The sequence below is a fragment of the Musa acuminata genome, chromosome BXJ2-10 (assembly GCF_036884655.1).
Source record: "Musa acuminata AAA Group cultivar baxijiao chromosome BXJ2-10, Cavendish_Baxijiao_AAA, whole genome shotgun sequence".
Lineage (NCBI taxonomy): Eukaryota > Viridiplantae > Streptophyta > Magnoliopsida > Zingiberales > Musaceae > Musa > Musa acuminata.
This window is the reverse complement of record NC_088347.1, coordinates 20,548,690-20,567,111: the sequence shown is the minus strand read 5'-3', so window position 1 is coordinate 20,567,111 and position 18,422 is coordinate 20,548,690. Positions and strand designations below refer to the sequence as shown.

Below are 18,422 nucleotides of genomic sequence, written 5' to 3'. Positions count from 1 at the left end.
ACTCGATTGAACCGTCCTACCCCAAACGATGATGCTCAAATTAAATGTTATGGCTTTAAACAAATTAGTTCAACTATATTATAAAAAATAATAATAATAATGGTAAAAATTAATTATGCGGGTATCATTCGGTACAAAGTAATTACTGAGATTTTTCTGATAAATTACCCATAAATATTTATGGATTTAATATGCAATTTTGCCTAAAATATATGAGGATTGTGTGTAATGGGTGACGCAATGAGCAGCGAATGCTTCCCTTCTTGCGGGTAGGCATATGTCAGCGCGCGCGTCACCCGCCACGAGTTCCGGGGGCGCCTTGGATACGGCGGCCGAGACTGCCGCGGCTACCGACGGCTATAAATCGCCTCAGGGTCCCGGCACCGGCCATGGTGGCGAGGATGGCGACGGACGGCGGAGCTGAGAACCCAGCCCGTGATCCGGCTTCCAACCCCAAGGTGGTCATGATTCGAGGACTCGTGAACGACGATGCAACAGGTTGATCTTCTTTGTTCTTTCATATTTGGATATCCTTCTTCAAGATTGCCCTCTCCATCTCGATCAGTGCTGTCGGTGATTCGAGGCTCTTTGTCACCAGATTAAAAAAAACCCCTTTTGTGGGGGTTTTCTCACCAAGAAACTATTTTTCCCTCACTAGGAGACCTTATTTTGGGGGGTTTAACTATGATTTATGCGTTAGGTTTAGCATGGACACTGCGGATTCTTTTGGACCGCTGTTGTTATGCCGAAACATTGACACCTACAACTTAAGCCACCGGGGCTGCGGGGTCTCAGCACAAACTTGACTTGATGGGATAACTTGCTCATTATCAACCTGACCATAATTGAGTTCTTTGTGGGGTTAATAATTAAATATCGTGGTTCTCTCTCTGTTGACAGTGAAAATGAGGATGCTTGTCCTGTATCGCCTGCGGGAAGACCGAACCATGTAAAAGTCCAAGTTATCTGTGCTTTGTCCATCGTTACTTTGTTTTCTGTTTGATCGTGGATGTGGTGGTGGACCTTTGATTGTTCTACCAACAATCCATTCAAGAAAACCTCAGACGACAAATGCATTTAACAGTAAAAAGAATATTACTGGGTTTGATCTCAAACTTTAACAAGCAAGTCTTGGTGTCTATGTTGGTGTTATAACAGAGTCCTACTCTTGTTTTTATCTATGGCGGTAGCCTTCATTTTTGACATGGTTGTATGACTCAGATATATCATCACTGAGCTTTAACTTCAAATCTGTTCCCAACTTCTAATACAATATGTTTCAACCTAGTAAAAGCTTGACTTCCCATTCAGTAAGTCTGAAACAAAAGAGGACCTTTTCATGATGCACTATAAGGTCATACTTGTACAACCTGGAACAATGCTCTAATATTTGTCATAGGTTTTGTAGGAAGCTAAAAAAGTGACATTAGAGGTTTAAGGCATTAGTATATATATATACATGTCTATATATGTTGAAATACTTATTTTATACGTATTTTTCTTTCTCTTAATATCACTTAGTCTAGAGTACCTTTTTTAGTTCCTTTTTTCAGGACACTATAACCTCAGAATACAAGCATCCTTTTGCTTGTGGTATTGAATGCACATATTTTACTTTATTTTTAAAATTAAGTTGACATTAACTTTTTGGAAGTTTAATGAATTATAGAAATTGAAAAGAAAGTTTTTTAAGTAATTATGTGAAATGCAACTAAGACTTGGACAAATATGTTGCCAAACAACAGCAACTAATGGGCTTAAAACTCTGTTGATGTTCCTAAAAGTTAGAACAACATATATTAGCTTATAATTGTGTATATACATAGCATACAAGGAAGTTGTCTGTTGGTAAACTGGATGTAATATTAGAGCAGACATCTTAGCACCATCAATGTTATGATTTTCCTTGATATTACTCAAGTTTCGGTAGATACCCCAAATGGCATCATAGATCGATAGCATGAATCATGTACAATTCTTTACTAACCATATGTTTCCTTCACTATATTCAATATGTACAGACTGTATATATTTAAAGATGTAATGTGAGTTTATTTACATAAATGGTTTTTAATGATCAGATGGCTGGGAAAAATGCTGGGAGGAAGGACTGACCCCATGGGATTTGGGACAGGCAACACCTGCAGTTTTGCAACTTGTTAGAACTGGGTCTCTTCCAAGAGGCAGGGTTCTTGTTCCTGGATGTGGCAGTGTAAGGCCTATTTCCTTGTATAATTGGCATTAAGTTCCTAGAAGGACATTCTCTGTTCAAATTTGATATTTTGTCACACTTTAGCTATAGTTTTGTTGATTAATTCAGAGTAGAACATTTCCCTGAAGCTCTTGTTCTATTAGAATATCCTAATGCTTACAAACCAGACAAGGATATCAGGTTATTTTTTAATTAAAAATACATTAGTTTTACTAATGGAAATGATGTTGTATATATTTTGAACAAGAAATTTGGAAATTCTGTGTGCTAACTGTGGTAGCATATATGCTAATGTCCCTGACCATAGCAGTCTGCACTCTGCAGAAAGGAGCTACTGATGGTGTTATTTATTATCACGATCAGTAAAGTTAAATGGAACCTTTTTCATCTTGGAAATTGATTCTTATCTGTTTGGGTTACATCTCATCTAGATCTTCCAACTGCTAATTTTCAAAGTTAACAATTTGAACTTAGCTGGTCTAGTTTTAATGATTGAAGTATTTCTTTTGTTCTTTAAATATAGGGGTATGATGTGGTTGCTATTGCTGGCCCTGAGCGCTATGTTGTAGGCTTGGATATATCAACTAGTGCTGTTGAGAAAGCAAAAGAGGTATGTTTTTGATAAAGAGAGTAATATAATACTAATATAATATGGGTTCAGCAACTTATGCATTCAGAGCCTATTAAAGTAGAGATGTTTAAATTGAATGCCCATGCTTTGATCTGGTACTTTGCAATAAATAATAAAAATGAATGAAGTTGGTGGAAAATGGGAAAAGCATGTAAGATGAAGGAAAATTAAGGAAAGATCAGAAGCTGAAATGATAGGGTAATTGGCTAATTTCTATTTACTTATGATCCTGACAGATATTGTGCTGTATATGTATTTTATGCTTTTCGGCAATCATCTTACTTCAATAGAAGTTACTGAGAAGAATGGAACTGCATATTTATACATTCAAAAGCACAAAAATGCAATAGCCTTGTTTCATTTGCTCAAACAATAAACATCTTGATGGAAAGATGATTTCCTTGTGCCTAAACAGCCAAAACATTTGGAACATGCCTTCCTTTGTCAATTGCTCCAAAGCTTTGGTCTTCTTATGATAGATCTTTCAAGTTTGAATTTTCTTGTAACTGCAATTTCAGTTGTCTTCCTTTTTACCAAATGCAAACCAGTTCACCTTCATGGCAGCAGATTTCTTCACTTGGCAGCCAACAGAGAAGTTTGATCTTATCTTTGATTATACGTAAGTCTTCAGAATCATGTTTATATGTCAATTTGTTATATCCTTCCTAGAGGAAGATCATATTTCAAAATATAAATGGCAGATTCTTTTGTGCAATTGACCCATGCTTGAGGCCAGCCTGGGCACAGAAAATTCAAGAGATTTTAAAACCTGACGGAGAGCTTATAACACTGATATATCTGGTGAGGCCTTTTTGTATTTGTGAATGATGGAATTTATGAAACGCAACATGCTTTGATGTATACAATGACCATCAATTTTTATAATTATGACCCTTCCATTTATTCTGCAGGATTTTAAGCGTCTTTCCTTTTTCCTTTTTTTTTTGTAGTAAATGACAGAATGTCAATCATCTGTTACATGTGCAGGATGTTAAGGTAGTATGACCTGGTCTACGGACTTTTCTCACAAACTAGTTTTTAGGTAGAAATCTATTAAAGAAATTCAACAGCTTTTTTCCTTTGTGTTGTGCTATAGAATACAAAATCCCTTTTCATCCATAAGGTAGAGATGACAAGGGAGTCCATTACTGGAAACTCAATTTAAACCTGGATCCAAAATTTTATTTTAGTCCTTATTTTGTATCCATTAGCATTACTGGATTGGCCATTGATCATGGATTGGTACCTGATAACATGTATAAATGTGTTAACTGACCCAAATTGTTGGTATGGATAGAATGGCTTATTGGATTTATGCAGTACGATCCCTAATATAAGGATAGAATGGCTTTTTTGTTGTGAGGCATAAAAGTACTTATTAAGATAAGAGAGAGACATCGAGAGAGAGAAATGCAGTTTTTTTTAGTTACCATTGTTCTTCATCTTCTAATGCAAAAAAAGGGTATTTTCACCTGGTAAATTGTTATATAAATTTGCTGATTTGCACTATAGGATTGAGATCCATATTTGTTACTGAACTTTTTTTAAGACAGACTTATATATAGTGAAGTGCCTTTTTTTTAAAGGCAAATGGTAGGTAAAAGATTTTTCCATTTTATTTCGTTGAGAAAATGAAAGAGTTGATAGAGAAAATAATAAGAGAAAGAAGAGGAGAGAAAACAAAAAATAGAGGGGAAAAATGAATTCAATGTCTTCAAGCAGCTTGATCTTTTAAGGATAGAAGAAAGAGTAGGAATCTTTGGAATATCTTCTTCAAAATATTAATTATATATGAAAAGTATCAATCTATCATTTTATATTATTAAGTATTCAGGTTCTTGTTCAATGCTTATGAAAATCTTTTGACCTTCTGGGTTTTCAGAACATACAGAATAGCAGCATGGCAAAGCCATACAAGGCAAACTCCAAGACACTAGAACAAAGCTGAATCTTCATGATCCAGCTTAATTAATTAGTGAGGATGGAACCTGAGGAATCTTACACCAGACATCAACCATCCTCCAGATCTCAGATGCCAAAAGACAATTAAAGTGAATGTCTATTGGGTTTAAGAGGAGCTGCAAATTTTGATCAAGAGCATCACATAGCAATTTTTGGTTTCAAATGCAAGCCAAATTAAGATATTAGACATTGGAGGATCTCCCTAAATAATTAAATGTAAAAGGCTGAAGAGCAGTCCGATATTTGAAGAAATGGAAAAGAAGATAGAGGGAGATGTTCTAAGTTGCATTTTATAATCCTCTACTAAAGAATGAGTTTTAAGTTTATGGCTGTATGTTGTTTAGCTCCACAAAGTTTATGGTATTATCTGCAAAATGAAGAGAGTAAATTTTCGAGCATATGGAACAATAATTCAACAATAACTCTAGGAGTAAATATTCCTAGAATTTATTATTAGGTTCTACATTCCTATCTCTACATAACCAATTAGTTTTGACTGTGGCAGAAGTTAATGCTCAAATTAAAACATCTATTGTTGCTTGTCTGTAATCTTGAAGTAAGTACAAAAATTGTAAATTCTTATTGTTTTCATTTGAAATTGACATGCATTGATCACGAAGTTGATCTTGGTAATAGAAGGTTATTAAATGAAAGCTTCTTAAGGTGTGATGAATCTGGGATGAAGGTGAAAGCAAAGCTAGTATGTTATCCCTATTTTTAAAATGTTATTATATTTTTAATAATCTATTTTACGATATTGTAGATGATATTTTAAAATATAGTATAATAATTTTCTTTTGTTAACTTTACTATCATGGAGTGGGATTTAAGACCATGATATCTATTAACTGTATATTATATATGTTTGTAGCTGTAACAGAAGATTGTTTGAGTTACATTGTGTTAACATGTGTGTCACAGATCAGTGGCCAGGAAGGAGGACCGCCATACAATACAACTGTAGCTGAGTAAGTGTCTCTACTTGTGTAACGTCCTTATTGTACTCTTAACTTCAGAAGCACTGTGCATCTCATGTTTTTATAGCAGAAAAATATATATATATATAAGACTTCTTTTCACTTAATGTGATCTTCAATCACTAACAATTCTCACTTGCAGCTATGAGCAGGTACTGAATCCTGTGGGTTTCAAAGCACTCTCAATTGAAGACAATGAGCTAGCAGTCAAGCCACGCAAGGTGTGCTCACATTTTATAGCAAATATCATCTTTAGTTAGACATGTTGGTATGTTGCCTGTGCGCATTCTGGATATTGGGACATGTCCAGGCTGGAGCTCATACAAGGAAGCCACTTAGGAGCCTAAATGGGTTCTTTCTTACCTGTTAATTTTGTGGGCACCCTTGCAATTGTATCCCTTTGTGGCTATCCTATGACTTAAACTTGTTAAGTCATTAAATCTCTAGTTGTAGGCAATGGTGACATCAAGGCCTCTGGTGGTGGTTGATGTTACTGTCTACATCCACACAAATTACATTTTTAGACCATGTCCTATTTATGTTTAAAGGATTGGAGTTCAGGTGGCTTCTCCTAAAAACTTGCTGAGAGAAAATCACTAGGAAGCTCGATAAAATCCTTCAAACATTCATAAGGGGACAAAAGAAAAAGGTGGCAGATGCCTAGGCAGTGGGTAAGGATATGAGTTCATGAGTTTCTTAAGTTGCATGGCAATTTAATTAACAGTTTACAGATATTAAGGCATTTATGTTGAAACTGTTGGAAAATTGTTGGACTATTTGTTTGTCTCTTTCATGAGTCAACTGTGAGCTTGTCTAAATGTAGTTCTTCATTTTGTTTCGTATGATGTAAAGTACTCAAGAGGTTTTTGTCGATATGTGAGCTAAATACAAGGTAAATACACTAATCTATGAACAAACCAGTAATCTTTGACTTTTGCCCTGGTTTGCAACTTCAATTTTTTGTTTGAAGGGACCAGCTCAGAAACTAATTTTTGTTTCGTGTAGCTTCTGAAATTTCATTACAACATTTCAGGGAAATGAGAAGCTTGGGAGGTGGAAGCGGCTTTCAAACAAATCATTGTTATAACAAGGCATTATTGGGAGACCTCAGTGCACAATAACTGGACATTGATTGTTTTCTTCCTCATACCATTCTTGGCACAACTGTTCGTGGTTTTATTAGCCTAGTATACACAAAAAAAAAAAAAAAAAAAAATCAGGCACCAGATTTAAATGCGACATTCCAGTATTTATGTATGCGAAAGATAATCTTTAAGTTTCAATTTCATGTTGTGGAGCTTGTTATCACTTTGGAGCACAAGTTGGTAGAATGAATCCTTCTCATGCTGTCTCACCTGCAATCATTTCTGATCCCATACCCATTGTATTAAGAGATGGTTAGATCCAAGACATAATTTCATCTCTGGTAGCTGTGTTTCTTTTTCTTTTACCTTTTGATGAAAGCACTGAAGATAACTAGTTTGAATGACTCTCCTCTTGCTGTTCCTCTCAAGCATTGGCAGTTTAGAGAGGCCTTTCAATAATACTCCGCATCTAAGAGTTGAAGATGTTTCATTTGAAGAGTTCTCATCTGTCTGCCTTCAATGACTATACTTCCTAACGCACCAGGGATTTATGCTAATTGTGTGAGCTTTATACATCAAGATTGTTCCATTGGCATGCAGGAAGATGGCACACATGGAGATGGATAGCACAGCCAAGTGTACAAGAACCGGCCCCATGCAAAGCTCAGCCATGTCATCATTGCTGCGGCACGTCAACATGACATTGGCATGCTGCGTTTTGACTAGGTTTTGATGAATCTACAGAGCTCGAGGGTGGCAGATCTTGCACTGTTCTTCCTCTGTATTCTGATGGCAGGATGGGTTGGGGGTTGGCTTAAATGCTTCATGGCCTCTCTCTCTCTCTCTCTCTCTCTCTCCAGAGAAAGGCCATTTGAGTCAGGTCCATAATATTAAAAATATTATATTAATAGTTTTTTTCAGTATTATTAAAAATACTATAATATAATATACAAATATTATAATTAAATTGATTTACCTTATGGATCGGTCCATAAGAAAATAAAAATATATATTTCAAGTATTATGTAAAAAAAAAAAGAGTACTACTTTTTGAGAATTATGAAGAAAATCTAAAAAGTGAGATTTTTATTTTTTCTTTGTTTGATTCAGAAAAAAAAAAACACAAATTAATATTAGATCTTTATAAAAATATCGAAGATTGATGATACTCTTTTAGGTAATCTATGCCAGCCAAAGGATTTTTCTTGGTAAATCGCCTGAGCAATTATAGTGATGTCTGTTAATTTGGGGGAAAACAATGAAATTTTCGTTAAATTGGTATTGAAAGATACCATCAACCACCCACCACCCACCACCCGTTCCAATATATTTGGAGCATGTTAAATGCTTCACACCAACCTTCTTCGCCCACCGACCATTCCCTAACGAACTCTCCCGTATGGCTTCACACCAATCTCCCATTCCTCCTCTCACTGGACGATGAAACATTCCCAAAGAACGGCTTTCTCGCACCTCCCCATCGCCACACTTTTCTTCACCCAAATCAAACCCTCGCCCTCACGCCACTCTAACTTTCCATCTTCGAGTCAACGCCCTCCAAATCCCTCACCCATTCTTCCACCATCCCCATCCAAAGTCTTCCCCGAATCCCCCCTTTTCAACCACCCCAAGTCTTCACCAAGATCGGATTATTCTTCCCCCGGACCGTTCTGTTCTTCCTCCCAACCAAAATTCTCGTCTGCCTTTTCCGAATTAGTGCCACAATTGATCCCAAGATGGCGTCTTTTCAATCCGAAAGCAGCGAGACCAGCTCGAGGTCTTGAAAGATCGAACCTTTTCGATCCGAAATCGCCCCGTTCCACCTCTCAGATCAGGTTCGTGTCGTCTTCTGCTGCTGGAAAACCACCTCAACGACCGTTTCCCGGCCCCATGACTCCAGATTCGCCTTCGCCGATCCAAGTCGTTTCGACGTTCGCGTCGCCGTTCGATGAGTCTCCCCCGCACATCGACGCGAGCTCATCGATCAGGAAGCCGCTTAGCTTGTGGCCGGGGATGTACCACTCCCCGGTGACCAATGCTCTCTGGGAAGCGCGTTCGAGCATCTTTGAGAGGCTTCTTGACCCTTCCAAGGAAGGGCCGCCGCAGTCGGAGTTGCTGACGAGGACGCCATCCCAGAGCAGGACGAACATCATCTACAACTTTTCGAGTGATTACATCCTGAGGGAGCAGTACCGAGATCCATGGAATGAGGTCAGGATCGGGAAGTTGCTTGAGGATCTCGACGCACTTGCCGGCACCATTTCTGTGAAGGTAGCCACTAGACTCGAGTCTCTATGGATATCTGGTTATCATCTATACTTGAAATGAAGCTTGACATCGAAAAGAAGAATACCAAGTGTATTCATTGCCCCATCTAAGTTTCACTTGAGGTTTGGGTACTTTGTCATCAGCAGAATTAACTTTTTCTTAGTGTTTAGAAACTATTATGATGTTTCATGGTAAAATGGATAAATAAACCATAGGCAACTTTTATATTTGTTCATTGGCAGGAAAAATCGTTATCGATTCAGTTTCTTTTTGTGAGTAGAAACCAGAAAACACTTGGAAATACATTATTAGTGTTTGCTTCCATCTTTTTTGCTTCATGGTAAAATGGCTAATCCTTTTTTGCTTCCAACTTCCAAGTAAATGAAGCTACACAAAACACTTAGAAATGCATTATAAGTCCTACTTTGATGGTTAACTCGCCCATTACGATGTGTCATGATATTAGACAAACGCTGCTGTGAGAGTTGCTAGTTACAAGGATTGTTGTACAATTGTCATTTCAAGTCTACCTTTCAGTATGATGGAATTTTATATAGTAAAGGAATATAATTTACTGTATCCTGGTGTGGTTGAGGAAATTTTATGGAAAACTATATGGCTTGCTGTGTAACAATTCAGAATGTAACATTTGATTAAAGAGCTTTGTAAATTAAACAAGATCTTCTGATGTGCTTCTTGGATATAGAATTGTTATACTATTATTTACATCATGCCAAACTTGTTGGTCATTTCTGTGAAGTTTTTGAAAGTTTGATTTTATCTGAAATAATGCATTTATATGTAAGTTTTTGAAGTGCATTTGTTGCATGTGGCCAGCACTGCTCTGATGATGATAGCACCACAAGGCCCCTCTTGTTGGTCACTGCCTCGGTAGATAAGATGGTTCTAAAGAAGCCATTGCGTGTAGACACTGACCTAAAGATAGCAGGTGCCGTCACATGGGCTGGTCGATCATCCATTGAGATACAGATTGAAGTTACCCAGACTCATCAACAAGGTATTTGGAATGATTCTATTTGATAAGCAAATGGAAATATCCATTTGTAGTCTCATTTCTTTATGGGCATTTATCGGTCTTGTAGTATGTCCTCTAGTAATTGTATGGGAATATATATAATTAGGGAGGCTCATCGCTAGCCATAATCATGAACTCCTCACTTTTTTTTGTTCACTATCTGAAGTTACAAACTCCGGCAATTATCTGTCCACGAGTTCCCATATCTTTATAATGATAGACCCAGTAGCTTGCTGCCCATTTCCAGTGCAGTCTGAAAAACAAAAATTTATAATCTCCTATCTCATGAGTATTTATTTTCTTAAAACTTTGTTCTACAAATTTATGCAGGTATCAAGCACGTTTAGTGCACTAAATCACCCTGCCTTTCCTCTGCTGACTTTCATTATGGTGCACTGTGCAGCAGATAACTCTGAATCATCAGATCCATCGGCTTTGACAGCAACTTTCATATTCGTTGCACGGGACTCGAAGACTGGAAAGTCAGCTCCTGTAAACCGCCTTTTACCGGAAACTGAACAAGAAAAGTTGCTCTTTAAAGAAGCAGAAGCAAGGGATAAAATTCGAAAAGGCAAACGAGAGGAACAGAAAAGAACTTTTGAGAATGGTGGGCATAGTTTACATGGTGATATAAAGAGGCTAAAGACATTGTTGGCAGAGGGGCGTGTGTTCTGTGATTTGCCTGCATTAGCAGCTAGAGACAGCATTCTGATAAGGGATACCAAACTTGAGAATTCACTGATCTGCCAACCTCAACAAAGGAATCTCCATGGTCGTATTTTTGGCGGGTTTCTGATGAACCTAGCATTTGAACTTGCATTTTCGACTGCTTATGCATTTGTTGGGCAGATGCCATGCTTTCTTGAAGTGGATCATGTTGATTTCTTAAAACCTGTGAGTAGCAAGTCTTACATCTTTACTGAATCTGATATTTTTTCTTTGTGTACATTATCAAACTTTTTTCCCTTTCACTTCAACATAACCAAGGAACATCTCACTCACGATGGATGTATACAGTGAATCTTATACCTGTTATCTGTCTAATATTCGAGCACTCGACACTAGCTGTATGTGTATGCATGACACTATATGTATACATAGATCAAAATTTTGCTACACTGGAAATGACATGTTCATAGCATAATCATTTATTACACTTACTCAGGTTGACGTGGGGGACTTCCTTCGACTTAAATCTTGTGTTCTTTATACACAACTAGAGAACCCAGCACAGCCTCTGATCAACGTTGAAGTTGTTGCTCATGTAACGAGACCTGAGCTTCGAACCAGTGAGGTAAGACAATCGAAGAAGCATGTGATTTGTAGTATTCAATTGCAACTTGAATTCATGAGTAGCGTCACCTTGTCTGTGTGCCTGATGCAGATATCAAACATGTTCTACTTCACTTTTACTGTAAATCCTGATGCCCTAAAGAATGGACTAAAGATTCGCAATGTAGTTCCTGCCACAGAAGAAGAAGCCCGTCGTGTACTCGAGCGAATGGATGCGGAGGAAATATTTGCTTAACTATATACATAGGCATGTGCCATTTGAATGGCCAGACTGTCTTCTGCCAGTTCACATCCATATATTTATGCAATAAGATTGAACACCATTTAGGAATGTCACTGTCTTTAACATAATTCGACAGCAACTTATAAGGCTTTGTTACGTATAAACATTTTTGCCGCAACTTTTTTCCGAATAAAATTTGTAAAAGCAAGGAAGTAGTTTCTGAAATCAAGTTTAATTACCCCTTGTTTCCTGTTGGCAAACTTGTTTGCTGTGACCTATGGGATGCAAGATTCAAGGAAAATTAATCGCCTCATTCTCAGTATTATTTATCAATGTATTTGGTGTTGTTTATTGTTCTTTGTGTGTTATGATTCTTCTTTTAGTGTTTTGTAAATGAGAAATCTATCAATTAGGAGATCTGCAGCTGCTGCTTCTGCTGCCAATTAGAGGGGGTATGACTCCTATTTTCAGCATTGGTGAGAATCTCTGCTGCTATGTAGCCTACCAGATGCTCTAGTCTCAACTGATAGTTAACAGATATCATAATCTCACCCCATAAAAATATTCACAGTATATCATTCAAGATCATGTAAAAGACTAATAAATAAACTTAGTAAATCTGGATGTTATTGAAGTTAATCATCATATTTCACCTGTCTGAAGCTATAAAAAAGTTCTACATCTCATTCACTGCAGAATTGTAGATGCATAATTATAGTAACATCTTATTTAAAATCCTTAAGGGACAAAGTGTTAGGATTCAATAAGAATACATACAATGAATCTATTTGCACATTAATTTCTGTTAGTACTGTGTGTATACCTCATTAAAAGTAAGCTCTGAAGAACAGATTATCAAACCTCAGTGAAGCCACTCTTATTTTTCTAGAAAATATAATATCTTGATTTAGTCTGAAATGTGGGTAAAGAATTAGATTGATTCATCGGTGCATTACTGTTAGCATGAGTTTAAACATTTTACACCAATAATCTAAAAATAAATTAATAATCATTATTATTGTAATTGAATCAAGTTGCTAATTAAGCAAACAAGATGAGCTAACAATGGCTTGGCAGGATATTCTAAGCTTCCAATTAGAATGGCAATGGTTTGGTTTAGCCAAATAGTAAACAAATGGAAAAGGTTAATCTTCTTCAAACAAAGTCAAAGTCAAAGTCAAAGTCCAACTAAGTGGGTGTGTTTAAATTATTATTTTTATCAATTTTAAAGACCTCAACAAATTTAATTGATCAATATTTTAACATGAATTTCATCTTTATCATTTATTCTTTATAAATAATAATAAAAAAATTTAACTTGATGAATTATATCGTGAAGATTCTTTTAAGGTAAATTAATTGATCACATGAAACCATACATAATGAAAGCAAATATATGTTAATGGTGAAAGCATAATGTTGGCAAATCTTAAATATTTGAATGGAGCAAGTAATAAATTAAAAGCTAATTTGGCCAATAATCATAAAACTACAACATTTGGGGTGTTGCAATCTTCTTCGCCAACCAACCATTACTTGTCCTAACTTTGCTCAATGGTTGGTTCCACAGCTGTCTCCTATTCCTCCCACTGCATGATGTAACCTTCCCTCTCACCTCCTCATCTCTCTCACCACAGCTTTCTTCACCCAAAGCAAACCCTCAGCCTCACATCACTCTCACTTTCCATCTTCAACTCAACATCCTCCGAATCCCTCACCCATTCTTCCATTATCCCCATCCAAAGCCTTCCCCAATTCCCCCTTTTCACTCCCAATTCTTCACCAAGATCGGATCTTTCTGCCCCCAAACCGCTCTGTTCTTCCTCCCAATCCGAATTCTTGTCTGCGACAATTGATCCCGAGATGGCGTCTTTTCAATCCGAATGCAGCGAGACCAGCTCGAGCTCTTGAAAGATCGAATCTTTTCGATCCGAAATCGCCCCGTTCCACCTCTCAAATCAGGTTCATGTCGTCTTCTGCTGCCGGAAAACCGCCTCAAGGATCGTCTCCCGCCGCCATTAGTCCAGATTCGCCTTCGCCGATTCAAGTCGTTTCGACGTTCGCATCGCCGTTCGATGAGTCTTCCCCTCACATCGATGCGAGCTCGTCGATCAGGAAGCCGCTTAGCTTGTGGTCGGGACTGTACCATTCCCCGGTGACCAATGCTCTCTGGGAGGCGCGTTCCGAGGACGGGGCGCAGTCGGAGTTGCTCACGAGGCCACCACCATAGAGCAGGACGAGCATCATCTTCAACTTTTCGAGTGATTACATCCTACGGGAGCAGTACCGGGATCCCTAAAACGACGTCAGGATTGGGAAGTTGCTTGAGGATCTCGATGCGCTTGCTGGCGCCATTGCTGTGAAGGTAGCCACTAGACTCGAGTCTATATCGACTATAACATCTGGTTATCTCTATAGTTGAAATGAAGCTTGACATCGATAAGAAGAAAGAGAGGTGTATTGATTGACCCATCTATGTTTCACTTAAGGTTTGAGTACTTTGTCATCAGCAGATTAGCTATTATGATGTATCATGATAAAATGGATAAATAAACCAAAGACAAATTTTTATAATTGTTAACTGGCAGCCGAAATCATTATGGATTCAGTTTCTTTGTGTGCGTAGAAACCAGAAATCCTCCAATCCTTTTTGGCTTTCAACTTGCAAGTAAATGAAGTTACACAAAACACTTAGAAATACATTATAATGTCATAATATTAAACTAACACTTGTGAGAGTTGCTAGTTATAGAGATTGATGTATAATTGGATCCCTTTAAGCATGATGGATTTTGTATAGTAAAGAAAGACAATTTACAGCATCATTTGCTGTAATCTTGGTGTGGTTGAGGAAACTTTATGGAAAATAATATTGGCTTCTTGTGTGGAAATCATAACTTAATATGGTTTGGTGGACAAAATATTTTCTTTAGAACAATGAACCAAATGAAAGAAAAGGAGGTAATAACCTTCAAGCGACCAAGACATCCGATAGCAAATAACCAATTAGTATCTTTTTAAAAAAAATTTAAATGTACAAGTTACTTTCTGATCATCCTAATCAAGAATGTTTAATTAAACTGGTAAGGAGGTTGGTTTCATCAAAGTGAACTATAGATGATTGAATCATAATAATTATTGTTGTAATTGAATCAAGTTGCTAATCAAACAATGATGAGCCAACAACAATGCCCTAACAGACATCTTAGCCGAAGAGCAAACAGATAGAAACATACTCGATCTTGGAAAATGGTTGTAGGTCAATATTCTTAAAATAAAGTCAAAGTCCAAGTAGGTGGGTGTGTTCAAATTATTGTTTTATCCAAGGTCTTCAATTTCGAATAATACCGTCCGGTATGGGTGTCCGTCAATAGACCGGTAGACGGACCGCCCGGTAATATATATATATATTTTTTTTTTAATTTATTTATTTATTTATAAAAGGTGACATCGCATAGCCTTTTATAAAAATATTTATATATAAATATATATTTATAGATAAATATTTATATATATATATAAGATTTTGGCAACGTCGCCTCGTTTTTCTACGACGTCGCCTCGTATTTCTGTGATGTCGCCGAATTTTTATTTTATTTTATAAAAATATTTATATAAAAAAATCGTTTATATATAAATATATATATTTATGGATAAATATTTATATATAAATATATATATATATATATATAAGATTTTGGCGACGTCGCCCCGTGGGGAGAAGAGAGAGGCGACGTCGCCCCATTGATATAAAGGTAGTCAGTAGACTGAGTCTATATGTTCCTCTAGTTAGGCATGTAGTTGAAATGAAGCTTGGCATCAATAAGAAGAACGAGAGGTGTATTCATTTTCCCATCTAAGTTTCACATAAGCTTTGGGTACCTTGTCATTGGCAGACTAATTTGTTCTTGGTGCTTTGAAGCTATTATGATGTTTAGAAGATGGATAAATAAACTAAAAAACAAACTTTCATATTGGAACCTATTGATCTGTTCATTGGCAGGTCAAATGATGTAAACTCAGTTTCTTTTTGTGAGTAAAAACCACAGATCCTGTCATCTTGTTGCTTGCAACTTACAAGTAAATGAAGTTACACAAAACACTTAGAAATACTCTATAAGTAGATCTTTGGTTGTTAACCCACTACAACCTGTCATAATATTAAACTGAGAATGTTGTAAACATTTCTGGTTATTGAATTCTCAGCCTCATGGTTCTCTTTCAGCAAAATGGAATTTTTAAAGAAACACAATTTACAGCATCACTTCCTGTAAACTGTGTGTGACTGGACAAACTATACAGAAAACTATATGGCTCCTTGTGTGGAATTCCGTAATGCATCACTTGGTTTAAATTGAACAAGATCCTTTTGCAATTACAAAACTCTTCTATTTGCTTTTTACTATAAAATTGTTATATTATGATTTACACTATGCCAAAATTTCTAGTCATTAACATAAACTTTTTGATAATTTCATTTTATCTGAAATTTGGCATTTATATGTAAGTTTTTGAAGTGCATTTATTGCATGAGACCAGCATTGTTCTGATGATGATAGCACTACAAGGCCTCTCTTGTTGGTCACTGCTTCGGTAGATAAGATGGTTCTAAAGAGGCCATTGCGTGTAGACACTGACCTAAAGATAGCAGGTGCTGTCACATGGGTTGGTCATTCATCCATTGAGGCACAGATTGAAGTTTCTCAACAAGGTATTTGTGATGATTCTATCTGGTAAATGGAGTGAAAATATTCATTTATACCTCTGGTTCATATATTGGACATTTATAGGTCTCATTGGTATGACCACTAATAATCATACAAGAATATATAGGAAAGGAGGCTCATCACCAGTCATAATCATGAACTTGTGACCCTTTTTTTCTTTGGAAATCTGGAAGTTACTAACTCCAGTAATTATCTGTCCATGAGTTCTCATATCCTTATAATGATAGACCCAATAGCTCACTGCTCAATTCCAGTGCAGTCTCCAAGATGGAAAAGAATTCATGATCTCCTATCTCATGAGTACTTATTTGCTTAAATTTTGCAATACGAATTCATGCAGGTGTCAAGCATGTTTAGTGCATTAAATCACCCTGTTTTTTCTCTGGTGACTTTCGTTATGGTGCACTGTATGGCAGATGACTCTCAATCATCAGATCCACTGGCTTTGACAGTAAATTTCACATTCGTCACATGTGACTCTAGGACCGGAAAGTCAACTTCTAACCGCCTGTTACCAGAAACTGAACAAGAAAAGTTGCTCTTTGAGGAAGGAGAAGAAAGGGATAAAGTTCGGAAAGGGAAACCGGAGGAACAGAAAAGAACTTTTGAGAATGGTGGGCATAGTTTGCATGGCGATATAAAGAGGCTAAAGATGTTGTTGGCAGAGGGGTGTGTGTTTTGTGATTTGCCTGCATTAGCAGATAGAGACAGCATTCAAATAAGGGATACCGAACTTGAGAATTCACTGATCTGCCAACCTCAACAAAGGAATTTCTATGGTCGTATTTTTGGGGGTTTTCTGATGAACCTAGCATTTGAACTTGCCTTTTCAACTGCATATGCATTTGTTGGGCGGACGTCATGCTTTCTTGAAGTGGACCATGTTGATTTCTTAAAACCTGTAAGTCGCAAGTCTTACATCTTTACTGAATCTGATATTTCTGTGTGTATTACATCAAACTCTTTCTCTTTCACTTCAATAGAACAAAGGAACATCTCATGCATAATGCATGCTTACAGTTGATTTTACACCTGTTATCTGTCTAATATGCAAGCATTAGATACTATCTGTATGCATGGCATGATGGTGTCTACATAGATCAACATTGTGCTCCTCTGGAAATGACATTTCATGGCATAATCATTTACTATACATTACTCAGGTTGACGTGGGAGACTTCCTTGGCCTCAAATCTTGTATTCTTTACACACAACTAGAGAACCCAGCTCAGCCTTTGATCAACGTTGAAGTTGTTGCTCATGTAATGAGGCCTGAGCTCCAGACCAGTGAGGTAACACAACTAAAGAACATGCTATTTATTGTTTTGATTATATGAATAGCTTCACCTTGTCTATGTGCCTGATGCGCAGATACCAAACACATTCTACTTCACTTTTAATCTAAATCCTGATGCCCGAAAGAATGGACTAAAGATTCACAATGTAGTGCCTCCCACAGAAGAAGAAGCCCGTCGGGTCCTTGAGCGAATGGATGCCGATAAAATATTTGCTTAACTATATAAATAGATGGTTACCTTTTGAAAGGCAAGACTGTTTTCTGCCAGTTTACATCCATATATTTGCGCAATAAGATATAACACCATTTACGGGTGTCTCTGTACTGCAACATAATTTGCCGCAAACTTTTCCGAATAAAATTTGTATAAGCAAGGAAGTAGTTTCTGAAAGAAAGTTTAATTACACCTCTTTTCCTGTTGGCAAACTTGTTTGTCATGAATTATGGGATGAAGGATTCAAGGCAATTAATTACCTTATTCTCAGCATTATTTATCAACAGACTTGTGTGGTTTATTGTTCTTTGTGTTCTATGATTCTTCTTTTAGTGTCTTGTAAATGGAGAATCTGTCAATTAGGAGATCTGCAGCTGCTGCTGCTGCTCCTGCCAATTAGAGGGGGTCTGAATCATATTTCCACTTCTGGAAAGGATTTCTCCTGCTACATATCCTACCGTATGCTTTAGTCTCAACTGATAATTAACAGATATCAT

The 18,422-nt window shown here is 37.0% G+C and overlaps 2 protein-coding genes and 1 pseudogene across 5 annotated transcripts; all 3 read left to right on the top strand.

The window, feature by feature from the left end:
* Positions 1-230: 230 nt before the first annotated feature.
* LOC135624425 (probable thiol methyltransferase 2) lies at positions 231-7,090 on the top strand. Of its 3 annotated transcripts, none has more exons than XM_065128020.1 (8): positions 231-498; positions 2,082-2,212; positions 2,736-2,822; positions 3,392-3,462; positions 3,545-3,644; positions 5,727-5,773; positions 5,925-6,003; positions 6,816-7,090. In XM_065128020.1, exons 1-8 carry the CDS (start codon positions 252-254, stop codon positions 6,867-6,869), a joined length of 816 nt encoding a protein of 271 aa, XP_064984092.1. In that variant the 5' UTR covers positions 231-251; the 3' UTR covers positions 6,870-7,090. The 3 variants fall into 3 exon arrangements, with proteins under 3 accessions (XP_064984092.1, XP_064984093.1, XP_064984091.1); XM_065128019.1 differs by having other exon boundaries at positions 232-498; positions 3,362-3,462; XM_065128021.1 differs by lacking the exons at positions 5,727-5,773; positions 5,925-6,003; positions 6,816-7,090 and adding an exon at positions 4,726-5,655 and having other exon boundaries at positions 3,362-3,462.
* A 1,133-nt stretch (positions 7,091-8,223) lies between these two features.
* Positions 8,224-11,937, top strand: LOC103999954 (acyl-coenzyme A thioesterase 2, chloroplastic). Of its 2 annotated transcripts, none has more exons than XM_009421863.3 (5): positions 8,224-9,138; positions 9,973-10,153; positions 10,578-11,065; positions 11,337-11,465; positions 11,556-11,937. In XM_009421863.3, exons 1-5 carry the CDS (start codon positions 8,308-8,310, stop codon positions 11,697-11,699), a joined length of 1,773 nt encoding a protein of 590 aa, XP_009420138.2. In that variant the 5' UTR covers positions 8,224-8,307; the 3' UTR covers positions 11,700-11,937. The 2 variants fall into 2 exon arrangements, with proteins under 2 accessions (XP_009420138.2, XP_009420137.2); XM_009421862.3 differs by having other exon boundaries at positions 10,575-11,065.
* Positions 11,938-13,226: 1,289 nt separating this feature from the next.
* On the top strand, positions 13,227-18,121 carry LOC103999955 (acyl-coenzyme A thioesterase 2, chloroplastic-like; annotated as a pseudogene).
* The last annotated feature ends 301 nt before the right edge of the window (positions 18,122-18,422 follow it).

Coding starts and splice junctions, on each gene's coding strand:
- LOC135624425 (XM_065128019.1), top strand. CDS start 252: ATGCTTCCCTTCTTGCGGGTAGGCATATGTCAGCGCGCGCGTCACCCG. Junction 499..2,081: donor CGTGAACGACGATGCAACAG/GTTGATCTTCTT, acceptor TTTAATGATCAG/ATGGCTGGGAAAAATGCTGG. Junction 2,823..3,361: donor CTGTTGAGAAAGCAAAAGAG/GTATGTTTTTGA, acceptor CTGCAATTTCAG/TTGTCTTCCTTTTTACCAAA.
- LOC103999954 (XM_009421862.3), top strand. CDS start 8,308: ATGAAACATTCCCAAAGAACGGCTTTCTCGCACCTCCCCATCGCCACA. Junction 10,154..10,574: donor TACCCAGACTCATCAACAAG/GTATTTGGAATG, acceptor TGCACTGTGCAG/CAGATAACTCTGAATCATCA. Junction 11,066..11,336: donor ATGTTGATTTCTTAAAACCT/GTGAGTAGCAAG, acceptor ACACTTACTCAG/GTTGACGTGGGGGACTTCCT.